At 45.8% G+C, this 14,718-nt stretch overlaps 1 protein-coding gene across 4 annotated transcripts in view; it reads left to right on the top strand.

Moving 5' to 3' along the window:
* Nucleotides 1-14,718, top strand: part of LOC119381045 (nose resistant to fluoxetine protein 6) — a 71,548-nt gene that overhangs the window by 52,830 nt on the left and 4,000 nt on the right. For all 4 annotated transcript variants that reach the window (XM_037649038.2, XM_049418594.1, XM_049418593.1 and 1 more), the window contains exons 12-13: nucleotides 2,754-2,874; nucleotides 11,798-11,984. In XM_037649038.2, the coding sequence (XP_037504966.2) occupies nucleotides 2,754-2,874; nucleotides 11,798-11,984 (308 nt within the window). The remainder of the gene's footprint in view (nucleotides 1-2,753; nucleotides 2,875-11,797; nucleotides 11,985-14,718) is intronic.

The raw sequence follows: 14,718 nt of genomic DNA, 5'->3' as shown, positions 1-14,718 counted from the left end.
TATTGATTGCTTCAAGCAGCGCGAATGTCACAAGGGAAATTAAGGCCGCGGATATAGCCACATTAAAGTACTCCTGTGTCAATTCGCCTAAATTTAATCGTCTAACAATGAGCTCACGCGTTCAATCGCATGTGGTGGCTGAGCTTTCGGTTATGCAACATTTTGAGCTCAGACGTTTTTTTTTCTTTCTGCACTTACTTTTTTCTTGCTTCTGCGTTTCTTTTTACCCGTCCCTCTCTCTCCCTCTGGTTCCTGTATTTCGTAGCCTTCACGTTCGGCCTATGCGCATAGCCCTTTGCACGTGTATATATTTACATCGTCATTCATTACACTTTTGTTGGAAGTTCAGCGCTTTGTCCCGCCCACTGATGTTCCGCGTAGTCCTTTCCTTTTCTAGCACTGTGCTACGGGGGCACGGGTTAGATTTCCGGCCACGGCAGCCGCATTTCGGTGGGGGCGAAATGCAAAGAACACCCGTGTGCTTAGATTTAGGGGCACGTTTCGGGTTGTCGAAATTAACCCTTTGATGCCCAAAAGTTTATTTCAATGCACAGCATCCAGAAAACTCTGGCTTGCATAAAGCGCGGACGAAATATGCCAATTACGCTTTCAGAAAAAAATGTGTATTCATAGCCGAATAATGAGTGGTTGCTTCAAAGCAACATTGGGCACATGTGGTATAGTCTGAGTCCTACTTGTCGTGAGTGATCGACCGGTCGCTCTGTACGAATGATTCAGACTGTACTTGCGTTGACACCACTCAGAAGATCAAGAACTCAATCTAAAAGAGCGATGTTACCTCCTCTACATACTTGTTTGGCATGCATAAAGAATAGAAAAAATGAGCCAGTGAGTTTGTCAAAAAACAAAGCAAACGTTTACTCATAGCTAAATAATGAGGTGTTGCTTCAGAGCAACATTGGGTACCTGTGGCACTTTTGTTACCACCTCTCAGAAGATTCAATAACTCACTACAAACAACCACTAGAAACAAGCGGTGTTGCAGCCTCTACTACGTTCGTTTGATGCTCAACGCGCTCGACAGGATTCGCCCTTTCCACAGATGGCGCAAGCAGTATCATGCAGCAGGGAGCTTTCACGAGAGAAAAAAAATGTTTTCAGATGTTGCTCCAGGGCTACAGTGGACATCAAAGGGTTAATCCGGAGTACCCCACTGCGGCGTGCCTCACAATCATATTATGGTTTTGGCACGTAAAACCCCATGTCATGAATTACCCGCATACTCACTCGAGCATTCTCATACCTGAAAAGAGTTTGCACGAAAAAAGTTAGAATGTCCTCATATGCCGCGTTTCAATGCTCTATGATGAGGAAATTAATTATTGTTATCGAATATTTCAGCGGTACTCACGAGCTGTCTACGACGAAGTGTTCAGTACGAAATAATTAAATTCACTCCAAGAAAATTATGCGTGCTCTTTCGTTTTCTTTCTCTGCCCTCAGCAAAGTGTTCCTGGTTTGTTTGCCGGACGTCACTGAAGCTACTGCAGCATTCCTAACGAAAGTCTGCAGTGGAATTCAACAAGTAATTATCAGCCTTAACAAATGCGCCGAAATTGCAGAAACAGAATGCGGTATTCAGCCAACAAGTAGTCTGAGTGCCTGATTGCAGTGAATTACATGCGTGCTTTAAATTAGAGCGCTGGTGTGCCCTTCAAAAAACATGATAGCGATCGCCATGATAATGGCGCCAGTGCACTATTGACAAATCCGAAAGGAAAAACGTTAGCGGTAGCAAGTTTCAAACTTCAAATGAGGGAAAGGGTAATGGAAAGATTATGTTTCTTGTCTACTGCTCCACACTGGGGGAAAGGGGCAAAGAAAGGGTGGAAGAAAAGCGTATACAAATAAAGCAGGCGTGTGTAACGAGATAGCTAGTCTAACATGCCCCTCCCACATAAAACTACAGCAGTGCCTTGACAGACATCTGATACTACGACTGATTAGGCCGGCGTTCCTGGAATTTCTGCTGCGAAAGTAACCCCTCGTCATGACGGGCCAACACGGCCGCAAGAGACAGCATCTGAACGTTAGCAGATTCGAGGTGAGGGCCAGTTGGTGATGGAGCATACTTGGTGAAAAGTTAAGCGCAATGGCGGGACGCTGTCATCGCTATAACGGGACTCGTTATAGCGAGGACAGCGGCAAAGAGCATGATCGATCGTTTCCTCGCTCCCGCAGTGACCACAAGCAACACTACCCAGCGCTCACTAACTACGGAAAGCTTACTGACCGCAGTTGGGGGAAAAAAAAAACGTGCGGTAGACGAATAGCTCCTTTCGCGTGTGTATGTTCGCTCAAGTGTTTCAGGAGAAATAAGGCTGGACGCCATCATAGGCAGAACGTATGTAATACTGTAACTTACAATGGCAGTGTGCGTACGTGTCAGCACGGCACGTAACTTAATGACTTGCGAACCATGCTTCTAAGGTCTACCTCACTAGAAGATTTAGCCTTTTGCAACTGCAGCAGCCATGTAGGGACTTGAAATTCTTTTCCTCCTTAGTTCATGAATAACAATCTTAGTACATAATGTGTTGGCGCTCACAATGAGATTTCAACTGTGCTTGTGTGCAGTTTATTTGCTTGACTCGTAATGAATGTAGCAATGTCTATGTCCAGACCGATCGAAGACCATGATCGGCCAGAAATGAAACACTGAATTATGGCAAGTATTTAACGCCCGCCTGCTTTTTGTGGACATGTGTCGACGGTGTGGCGTGTTTCCGCAGGCGACCTTCAAACACGGTTGACTACGTGTACATCAAACCGTTCACTCACGCCGGGTCCTACTGCACCGGAATCTTGTTCGGCTACCTCACTCTCAAGTACGAGCACGTCAAGATTAGCAAGGTATGACTTGCCACGACTTCACTATGCTACCGTATCGACTACGAGTTCATTCGGGTGGAGTAGGTTTTTGACACGCACTTTCCTTACCCAATGCTTATCGTCCTTAATGAGGCGTACTTCTTGGTCGGCCTCGCTCTGTTTCTGCCGACATTCTCTATATCCTAGTAGCACATCATTATACTCTGGTCCCGCGAAGATTGTAGTTTTTTTTTTTCAATATGGGACATTCGTTGCCTAAGCACCACGGACACAAAATCAATAAGCAACTTGGAACCTTTTAGGTTGCCTAAACGGCTATCATACCATCAAAAACTTCAGACAACCACTAGTGCTCACTGCCACACATTTCAGTGGCAAGCGACGCGTTGAGTGTTTTTGAGAAGCTCTCCCTGCAAAGTTTCTGTACTCTCTGACGGCCAAGTCGCGACAAGCCTCAAAGGATGATACTAGTGTACCATGGAAACCAACTATTGGGAATGAGAAGCGAGCGCCAAATATCGGGTGCCGACTCCTCCTGGTAGGAAATGCTACAAAGGGCGTGCAGTTTGCGTGACCGGCGTCACAAATCCTTTCGAGCCGCGGAGAAGGATGAGTGTTGTGGGAAGTGCTATATAGGTCGAAGCGCGTGCGGCTCATTTCTTGTACCAGGTTACTCCTTCGTCGCTGAACATATCAATGAAGGGCCTTTAGTCGCCTCTTCACGCTGTCCTGCTTCTTTAGTGAAAGGCGTATGTCATACGGGAAGGAAAAGAAGAGTGTGCTACGTGTGTCTACGCAAGCCAGTTTTACTTGCTCTGTTCCCGCTGAACTCGAGCACATTTTTTTTTTGGTTGCTCACGCACCTAAGCTGGGAATCGGGAGCCATAGTTTCTGCTCGCACGCACGAAAATTTCGCGCACTCTAAGAAAAAAAGGAGTATGTGTAACTCCTTTCGGGGAGTCTTGACTTGCCACTATACGACTCGCTCTAAAGAGGCACGTTAACTCTCTTGTGGGTCACATGACTCTCAGAAGAGTACAATGACCCCTCTAAAGAGAGTTGACGTGCCTCTTTAAAGCGAGTCATATACGTGGCATGTGAAGACTCCCCGAAAGGAGTTACATATACTCTTTTTTTTTTGTTAGAGGGCGCCTGCTTAAAAGGGGTTGAAGGTATACTGCTTTCTTTACACGCGGAGCCACGCTCTCACCCAGTACGCTTCTCTATTTGTTGTAGCGTTCCTTCTAGGAACTAATACATAAAACACATGGATTCAATCAGACGGGTGTCCTCCGCCATTTTATTCCAAACTTCTTCTTCCTTCACCTCCCCCCATATTACACTTCATCTTCTTCCGTGCGCTTATGGCAGACCGCTTCACTCTTCCTGACTTCTTTGATTACACCTCCTGGTGTAATACTTGAATACGTTGCCAATAGAAGCACACTCTCTTTGACCCGAGGCTGCAGTGTACCACACGTTCTTCAATATCCCGCGTTGAGATGCTGTCTTGACAACTTGGAACGGTCCGTAATATTTAGCATTTGAAGGTGCAACTCCTTTTCTTACAAGAACATAGTCTCCAGGCTGGATGTGTGGTATATCACTGTTGTGCCTTTTATCAAAGTTCCTCTTCATCCGGCGCTTATATGCTTCTTGACCTTCGGCACTTTTCTCTGCTTCACTAAGTTGGAGCTTTTCTAGGAGGCCTAGGTCACGATCTGCAGGCAGTATGGGTGCTGTTCCGGTTGTAGCAAAATGAGGACTGCAGCCTAAACCCGTGGTGTATGAACGGTTGTGGTGCTTCACAGCGGCTTCAAGGCAGCACTTCCAGCCTCCACAAAAGTCTGGATACATCTTCAAAAATTGTTTGATGTCCCGTATGGCCCGTTCTGCTAATCCGTTCGCTGCAGGGTGATACGGAGAAGAATACTTAATAAGTATCCCTCGGTCATTAGCCCATCTTGCTAGCTTGGCACTACGGAAAGCAGGACCGTTATCGCAGACTAGTGTCTTGGTGTGCTTAAAACACGCATCTGTGAGTAGATTGATGACGCTGTTCGCATCTTCTTTCCCTGCTTTAGCCACGATTGTTCTTGTGCATTCGTCAATGGAAAGCAGAAAAGCTTGCGTTCGCATGACTCCTTCCCCCTTCTTCTTAAGCTCTGCAAAGTCTAAATGAACCACTTCAAACGGTACTTTTGAATATTCGGGGTTCGTCATAACATCTGTCGACTGCTTGTACTTCACTTTGTTTACTTGACAAAGATGGCATGTCCGGATATAATTAGTGACGTCCTTTTTCATACCTGGCCATGTGAACCTCATAAGCAATTTCTTGTATGTGCGCCAGAAGCCATCGTGTCCACCTGATCCAGGGGTGTCATGGTAGAGATGAAGAATCTTTTGAACCAGGGTGGGTGGTACATAGTACTTTCCATTAATAAACTGCAGATCTTCTGTACCTTCCCATAGCTTAATATGATCGATCATTTCTGCATTTTCACTGGACCCATGAACAAGCAATCTAGACAGTGCATCAGCGTCGGTTAGAAGCGGGCCAGGACGGTGCGAAACGGTGAAATCAAACTGTTGGAGATAGTTGACCCATCTCGCAATGCGTCCTCTTGGCTGTGCCATATTCAAAAGTTGTGTCAACGCCTGATGGTCCGTGAATAGCATGAACTTAGCCCCTTCAAGGTAAGTTCGGAAATACTGAACTGCTTTTAAGACTGCCAGCGCTTCCTTTTCTGTAGTAGAATAATTAAGTTCAGCTGGTTTCAACGTGTAGCTGTAGTATCCCACCACGCAATGCTTCGTTGGATCGGCCTGTTTTGAGGGTTTCTGGTACAAAACTGCACTGGTCGCGTAGTGTGATGCATCCGTATTCAGTACGAAAGGCAGAGAAAAGTCCGGTATGCGCAGGATGGGATCCGACGATATTAGCTTTACAAGCTCGCAATAGACAGCTTCGCACTCCTCATTCCATTGGAAGGGTGTGTCTTTTTGGGTTAAACGTGTGAGGCACCGTGTCTTCAGTGCGTAGTCCTTGATAAATGCCCTGAAGTGTCCTGCGAGGCCAAGGAAAACACGCAGAGAGTGCACATCATAAGGTTTTGCAAGCTGAGAAATTCTTTCTACTGATTCCCGTTTCGTGCTTTTAGTACATCCGTCAAACACCCTTCCGAGAAATACAACTTTGTCTTCAAAGAAAGCACTTTTCTTGAAATTGACTTTGAGTTGAGATAGACTCAAAGCTTGAAAAACTTTTGAAAGATGACCCCGGTGCTCCTCTTTTGTCTTTGAATACACGATGATGTCATCAATGTAGACGTTGCAGAATACTCCCAAATAAGGTTTCAGAATATCAGTCATAATTTTCTGGAACCATGCCGGAGAATTTTTCCAACCAAATGGTAGGCGGTTGTACTCAAATAAGTCAAAAGGGGTTATAAATGCGGTGTACTTTTTCGTTTCTTCCGTGAGTGGGATTTGCCAAAACCCCTTGCAAAGGTCTATTCTTGAAAAACAATGGCAACCACCAGTCTCGTCAATGATATCGTCGATCCTCGGCATTGGATAAGGTATCAACTCTGTTTGGTGGTTAAGAGCCCGGTAATCTGTGCAGAGTCTGAATGTTCCATCTTCTTTGGGGGCAATAGTTATGGGAGAAGCAAATGGAGAAACAGAAGGGCGGATAATACCAGCCTCCAACATTTCTTGCAACTCCTTTTTCAGCCAGACCTTTTTATCTCTAGACATGCTGTAAGGAACTCTGCGCACAACTCTTTTGTCACTAAGTTCAAAAGGGACGACGTGAGATTTCATCGCCGGAGGGTAGCTGCCCATGCACGTAAGTTCTGGGTACTTTCGTTTAATGTCCTCCTGGTCGAAAATCATGCTTGTTTTGTTAGGCGCCCCATGGAGATCCTCTGGTCCGACGTTGTCCTCAACCATTAGTCTGTCATCCCAATAGATATTTATCTTAAGCTTCTTCATGTCTGGACGGGACAAAAGGAAATCGTAGCTGACGTCAGGAATGGCCAATACGTCAGTGGTAATTGAGTGTCCTTGAAATTTAATGGTTAGGGTAATCCACTCGTTATGCGTGCTCACGGAGCCATCGTAGGCTTGCACTCGCAATGCTCTACCAGTATGCAGCCGACCGCCATCCACTCGACTCTTATTGATGATAGAGACAGAAGCCCCACTATCAACAAGGGCCTTCATTTCAGTGCCGTCTACGCTAATAGGGGCGTAAAGTAACGTGGATGATATCAAGTAAATTGTCTCGGTGTAGGTTTTTGCTTGGGGCTTGTCATCGAACGTAATTAGCTCACGTGGAAGCTCTGCCTCGCTTAACGCCGAAAATCGTCCCTCTTCATTGTTCCGCTGGTGAACACTTCCGCGATACTCGTTATGAGGCTCAGATGGCAGAGTGAACGCTTCATTGCTACATTGGTTCGAAAGATCAAGGGCTTGTGTACCACCTTGCTGTTCTCGCGAAGAAAATGTGGTCACTGATGTCTGTATGCATCGCAGAAGTTCATCAAATGATCGTGGATCACTTATTTGTACTTGACTGCGGATGTTGACCGAAAAACCTTGCGTTACCAAAGCCACAACTGCAGACGACGGGAGCCTTGGTTCTGCAGAATGCAGTAGGCGGCGCTTTTCAAGACAGTACTCCAGCAAAGAACCAGACGTGTATGTGAAGTCTAGTGCTGCATCCCATCTTTCTACAGCATTGCCTTGGAAACACGCCAAAAAGTTGCTCTTCCACCTTTCCCAACACATTGGTGCTCCATCGATAAGGTGCAAATCGTACCACTTTCTTGCGATGGCACCCAAATAACGGCGCATGTTCAGAATCTTGGTGTCGTCACTTTTCCACATATTCCTTTCGCATGCATACTCAAAAAACCACATCCAATGACCCGCATTTTCCGAGTCTCCTTCAAAAATGTCAGGTTCTACAACTTCTCGTTGTGGTTTTTCCTGGCTAAGCGACTTGACCAATGATCGCATTATTTCAGCTTGTTGCATCATGCACCATTGTTGTCGCTCAATAGCAGATAAAACGCTGCTCACCTCCCCGGAAGCCGTTTCCTACTTGAAGGTGCCACGGCGACTGGGTTCCAGAATGAGTTCGCTCAGGGTCTGGAGCTGCAGATTCACTTTCACCGATCCTGTTTGCACGAGGGCTTGACGGCTCATCGAAGCTTCTCGCAGTACCGTGTCCATCAGTCCGGTCGAGCTAACTTCGCGAGGAATGTCCATAGCTGGCTCACCGTGGACTTGGTACCGTGTGAAAACAAGAGGCTCCGATGACGCCTCGTCGATGAAAAAGGTAACCCACATTTGCGGTCTTCGCAAGCTGACGGCTGCGCCAAAATGTAGCGTTCCTTCTAGGAACTAATACATAAAACACATGGATTCAATCAGACGGGTGTCCTCCGCCATTTTATTCCAAACTTCTTCTTCCTTCACCTCCCCCCATATTACACTTCATCTTCTTCCGTGCGCTTATTGCAGACCGCTTCATTTGTGTTTGACTGTGCCCTGCGGCTCAGATACAATAAAGGCGCGAAGAATGCTAGTATACAGAGCACATATTGCTGCTCTGCAACTCAAACGGATGGATCGGAATTTCCTAAGCACCTTCAGGATCCACTAGCTATGCCACCGTGTTTTAGGATGATCAGGACAGTATCGGCGGGCGGCCGGAGGAAGTCGAAGCGCACCATCCGCGCTTTTACCGTAAAGCACGTCAAGAACATTATCCAGAGCTTCGTTGCAAACCCCTTTTTTTGTGTGTGTGTGTGTGATCTGCCTGAAAAAAAAGAAGTATTCACCGACGCTCAGCGCAGCCTTACTGCCAAGAAAGGTGTCTAATACTCTTCTCGGAAAATGTGCGCGATCTGTCAACGGTTTCCTCATAAGCGTGACCTCGCACTCGATTAGATGTTTTAAGTAAAATTCTGCTCGTTGGTTTCAGCAGCGAATATACATGAGTACTTGCGTACAAACGATTTCAGCTCCTGCACACCGTACACTTTAGCGCGGGAAACGTATGACGGCCTGATCTTGTGCCGTGAAGCGAAAGTGACGTGTGTCGACACAATTTCTGCAAAGGCGATCACTACCTTAATGACACGCCGATGGTATATGGCGTAAACATATTTCTAGCTGGAAGGCTTACTTGCATGAAGGCTCCCTGCTTTAAGCCCAACAATTCCCCTCCTCTGTACAAGCGTACTGGAGTTTTGTATTAACACTGGCGCGTACATTTCATTGCGATTACAACCTCACTGGCATTCCAAGCGCGTCTTCGCCATCGCCGTAGTGTTCGCCATGCTTTGCCGAATGAAATTCAAAGCCTAAGAAGGTGGCCGTCGCGTGTGCCGTATGTTAGTGTTTACGCGCCTCCTCTTCTACCCCCGCCGGGGTTTACCGCGCCGCCGAACGCACACGCGGCACGAGGGCATTGATTTGGAGATCATATGCTGCGGGCGCGAGGCCGATTGGAGAGCCTGTGACAGTGCGACGAAATGACTGGTGGCATCATGTGGGCCTTCTTCCCGCGCCCCTATTGCTGGATACCGGATAACCTGAACCTTGTGGAGCCGGTACAATTGAAATTGTGAAGCGAGCAGCAGCTCGAAACGCTTGCTTTTGAAATGAGCACGTGCGCTCCCCACCTCTGGCGCACATTTAAAGGAGTACTGACACGAATTTTAAAAAAAATTCGGATTGTTGCTCTAAATAAAAATACTGGTGTCGAGAAACCTAAAACGAGTATTACGTGGTGTCTGGGAATGCATCGTATATATTTTAATTACCGCTACCTTAAAGAGACACTTTCGGTTTCGATATCGAGGGGGCGGCTTCTCAGTGACGTTTCATAGCAGTGTGACGTCACGGGGATACAGAAACTCGCGACGTACTAGCGGCAAATCCGTCATCTGCTCGTGGAGCACATAAACAACGAGTGAATTGTCGTCCAGTGACCCTGACAGTGATTTCTACGATTTAGGCTGCATGCAGGACGCAGAACTCGCAAACTCGGGGGAACTGTCTTGACTCGTCGGGATAATGTCCATTGCAGTGGGGCTAGCTTGCAGATGCTCAGGGGCGAAAACTTTCAAAGTTAAATTAATATATTTTATGCGTGTTCTCCGACTCCGGTGTGTGGACAGCGTTGACACTGCATACCAAGGAAACGAAAAATGTCCTTTTTGCGATGTCTCAAAGTCGTGTCAGTAGATCTTTAACAGCGAGTGTTCGAGAAGTTCGAGTGTGATCTGTTCACCTTTGTGCGCGTATCATACGATGGCTGATGTTTAGGTAGTAAGCCAATGTTTAGTAGCAATGACACGCACTACTAGTGTACGGCTGTCTGTGTAGTTCGCTATAGGCTATCAATTTGTCTTTCCGGTGAAATTGTGGCCAGTTTCACAAACACACAGGGAAAAAAAAGATATCACGCTTTCCTGGACTGGACCGTGGTGTAGCGAACGCAGAAAGGACGGTGGTGTAGGTCTGAGAAGACTATGGTCTGCTACTCGACGTCAGGGCAGGGGAAAAGAGTGATCAAAAGATGAGAGAGAGAGAGGAGGGGGTGGGTGGGTGAAAAAAAGACGTGTATACTTGCTGTCGCGAACGTCGCAGTGAATACGCGCAGAAGAGGTTGATAACGTTTGCTCCAAAGGAAGTTTGGTTATCGCAGTGAATATTGAAGCTTGGACGACATGACGCCTCTCACTTTCGACCGACAGTGTACAGATTGTTCAGTGTGTAGAGAAGCGTTTGAACTCTGTAATGGGTCGTCCTCTCGAGCGCCTTCTAGTGGGTCGTACTCTTCGGCTCTTCTCTGGGAGCACGCCCTCGTGGTGAGAGTCTGCGCTCCGTCGTGACTTTCGCCGTTGTGCATTCTCGCCTAGTGCCGTCAATGAACGCTTTTGCAAGTGTATTGCTCAAATAGCGCCTTTTCATGTGTAAGCTGAAGACAATAAGAATATTGCCACAACCCGCTTCGCAATAAAAAAATAAAATAAACATCTGTAAGGAAGCATGAACGGCAATAATCAAGTTTACTGAAACACCTTTAAAATGACGAGAGGATCCATAATGAGAATTTCACTGCACCCTCTGTAGCCTGCTCAGCACTTATGCTACGACTGAAAACCTATCTTTTTTTATTATTAGCATGATCTAAATATGCCTTAGTGAGAGCTTCGAGCATGTACAACTTAAATGTCCGTTAAACAATCCCAGGCGGTGGAAATTTCTGGAGCCCTCCGCTACGGCGTCCCTCATAATCATATAGCGGTATTGGGACGTAAAACCACAACAAATCATTAAGCATGCAAGACTGTCTATCTGTTGTGTGTTATTTTTTCGCTTTTTTTCAAGCTGTAGTTCTTGTATTTGGTTTTTGTTAATGTTCACCCGCACTTCTGCATTCTGCGATGACATAACTGACCTTTATTTGCAAGTTACTCTGAGCTCTTGCATGTAAATCTGCTTGGAAGCTATATTTTTTACTGCTTCTTAAAAGTGACATAAGTATAGTTTCTAGATGAAAGCAGAAACTAACGTAGAAAAGTCCACATTCAACACAATCGAATCTTGCAATAACTTTATTCGCAGGTACGGATGGCGCATTGTCGATTAAGACAGTTGATTAAGCGAAAAATGCACTCAGTAGGATGGGGTTCGCGATTCGCTGATGTACGGCCATTACTGCTAGCACTTGCAGCTGTATCGCTGTCTGTTCCCCCGTTCGGAGACGCCACTATCCTCTTGGAAACAAGAGTGATCGCTGTGTAACGCGGGCAGACGCTTTATTTTAGCTGTTCTGTGCCTCACGATAACGAATGTGTAACGCGGGCATATTCTTCCCCCGGGCCTTTGCTGACCCTTGCCGCTGCACATCTCGCAGGTCGTCCAATACGCGCTGTGGTGTGTATCCACTGCTGTGGCGCTGTGCGTGATCATGGTGCCCTACGAGTGGCAGAAGGGCAACTTCCCCAGCCAGCTGGAGGCTGGCCTGTACGCCGGCCTGCACCGCACCGCGTGGGCCGTGGCTGTCGGCTGGCTCATCTTCGCCTGCGTCACAGGACGTGCAGGTAAGCACCTGTGACAAAGACGACGACAACCGCCATATATATATATATATATATATATATATATATATATATATATATATATATATGCAGATACAAAAACGTAATAGACTATCATTCGTTACGGCCAGAAATTTGTATTTACCCAGAAAAATAACTCTGCCATCTCCGTAGGGCCATGCTCCGCATCAAAGGAGCCACCAAATAAGAGCTCCTGATTTGTTAATCCTCCTACTACGATTTAATACTGAAGTGCTAGTGTTCTTTTTTAATATTCAAGACGTATTACCAAAACATGGGACAGGCAAACGCAAGCCGTAATTGTCTGCCTGAGGGGCACTGACAAATATGACAAAATAGACGACGAGATGGCAGCAGAGTTCGCAGCCAAATGGTCGTAATTACCGAAGTTAAAAAAACCTTTGTGAATCGGCAATGTTTTGCTTTTTTTTGCCAGGCATGTCTGAAAACGATCAGCTCATTCAGTGAGCTTATGCGAATTCGTGACAATTCCTGGAGGCAAACCATACCTTTTTAACACGATAGCGTTAAAGAGCTCGTATCGCAGAAATTCTGCCTTCGGCGTCGGTGTCGGCGCCGTTAGTTGTGAGCGAAAAATCGTCATCTTGTCCGTGACCGAAAAATCGAAAAAGCTGCAAATAAAATAAATAATAAAAATGTTGGGTCCTAGTGAGAATCGAACCCAGGCCGTCTGCGTGGCAAGCAGGTGTTTTACCATACAGCCACGCCACTTCTTTTTTCTTTATTGCCTCACACAACTATTTTCACACGCTAATCGTAAACCAGGGAACAGTACAATGATACACCATCAGCTGTTAGCTGACAGAATGTTAAAACGTTGGCATGTGTAACAAAGAATCCACTCTGGGAACCCACTCCGGTACATACACTAGCAAAGAGGCCATAGCCGGCACAGCCACGCCTCTGCTTGGAGCTGCACTGAAAGTAACTTTCATGCTTCCCAAAAATACGCGTCCTCTATACAGGTGTCACAGTACGAGATGTAATATCGCAGTAATATTGCGTGGTACAAGCGTACATTGCCATCGGGCGTCCCACCATGTCAATATCATAACGACTTGGTGGTTTAAAGACAGCCACCCATTACAAAAGGCACACACTAATACGCCCTTAAGGCCACGTAGTGGGGGCATCGCAACTTCGAAAAAGTTTCTGGTTTAAAGCATGCTACCCATTACATAAGGCACACACCTTAGTGCGCGCATCCTCTTAAACACTCGTAGTGTTCGAAGTGCGCACTAGGGGCAGGATATCGCTATCGCGTTCAACTCTTAAAGGCGAAGATTAAGTGTCCCCCAATTTTTTCGCTTGTCTTGTCTGAGGGATTCATTAGCGAAAAAGAACATATCTACTTCAATAAGTGCTTTTCAACGCAGTCTTATATATCTGGGTAGCCATAGAGATCAGCGTAAGAAAATAGCTGATGGCGCGAACGGCTGGAGTGTAAGTGTGCCTGGTTGAGGTTCTGGTGATTAAGTTAAGGCAGTGACAGCAGTTCACCGATTTCAGTGGCAAGCTTAGCTAATGAACTTTTTGAGGCTTTTCATAAGGAGTTTAGTATCCAATCAATCAATCAATCAATCAATCAATCAATCAATCAATCAATCAATCAATCAATCAATCAATCAATCAATCAATCAATCAATCAATCAATCAATCAATTAGTCAATCAGTCAATCAATCAATCAATGTTTTATTTCAATTTTTATGTAACTGAGTACCCTTGTCTAGTCTGCTACCCTCGTTCCACTATTAGAGTGCTACGATTGCATTGAGTATAAAACACACGGCGATACTAAGCTAAGGCTTCCTAGTCCACTTATCGGAGAGCAGACAGGCGCATTATTGTATGCCGCATATTTTAAATATGGGGACATCCTGTTCTACGCAGTTGTTTCACTAGGAGTTTTAAAGGTGCATTTGAATACTTTTGCCCAAGTGCAAACTATACGTGATACGAAAACCCTGATTCGGTTGACCTAACCGTTATGATCGACAAAAGATAACAGAACATGAACAATGGCAGCGCTCGCACTTAAGTCTAGGAGTTCACTGACGACGACATACGTTTTTTTATTGCGTTTTACAGCAATACAATCGCACAATAAATAAGTGTCTACTCTGTAGATTCTTTCCTGAGGTTGTTCCCGTAAATCACGGGTTCTTTCATCTTGCTGGTGAACTGCTTTCCGTATACCGATAGCCTTTCCCTCCGGAAACGCTTCTCGTTTAGTTTGTACGCCCTGTTTGCATAGTGCGCGATGAACCAGGTTCACGTTTAGTACAAGCATTCGACAAGTAGAGCGACAGAGAAGAAAAAAAAAGTAAATCAATTTTGTCTTCTGGAAATGCAAATCCAGTCGCCCGCCGGAGTCGGGGTCCTAGATTTTTTTTTTTTTTTCTGTTCAGGGTGCCCGAAAGAAGCGCCTTGTGATTCCCACTGCGCATACTGATGAGCACAGAGTTCCGTTGAATGTGTGTGTTTGCTTACCAAATTCCTGGGTAACTTTTTAAAATGACAAAATATAGAAATAGAGAGGTCATGAGAAACTTCTTTTTTTTTTTTGTCAAACGTCGTTTTTTACTTACAGTTGCGCTTACTTCCAGCAGGGGCGTTTACGGAAGCACTTTACTGGGTCTTAACTGGACGAACCTGTACTGAAATTTTAGTGACCGAAAAGGCATCGATATCAAT

Source organism: Rhipicephalus sanguineus, chromosome 1, assembly GCF_013339695.2.
Source record: "Rhipicephalus sanguineus isolate Rsan-2018 chromosome 1, BIME_Rsan_1.4, whole genome shotgun sequence".
NCBI lineage: Eukaryota > Metazoa > Arthropoda > Arachnida > Ixodida > Ixodidae > Rhipicephalus > Rhipicephalus sanguineus.
This window is presented reverse-complemented; position numbering and strand designations above follow the sequence as displayed.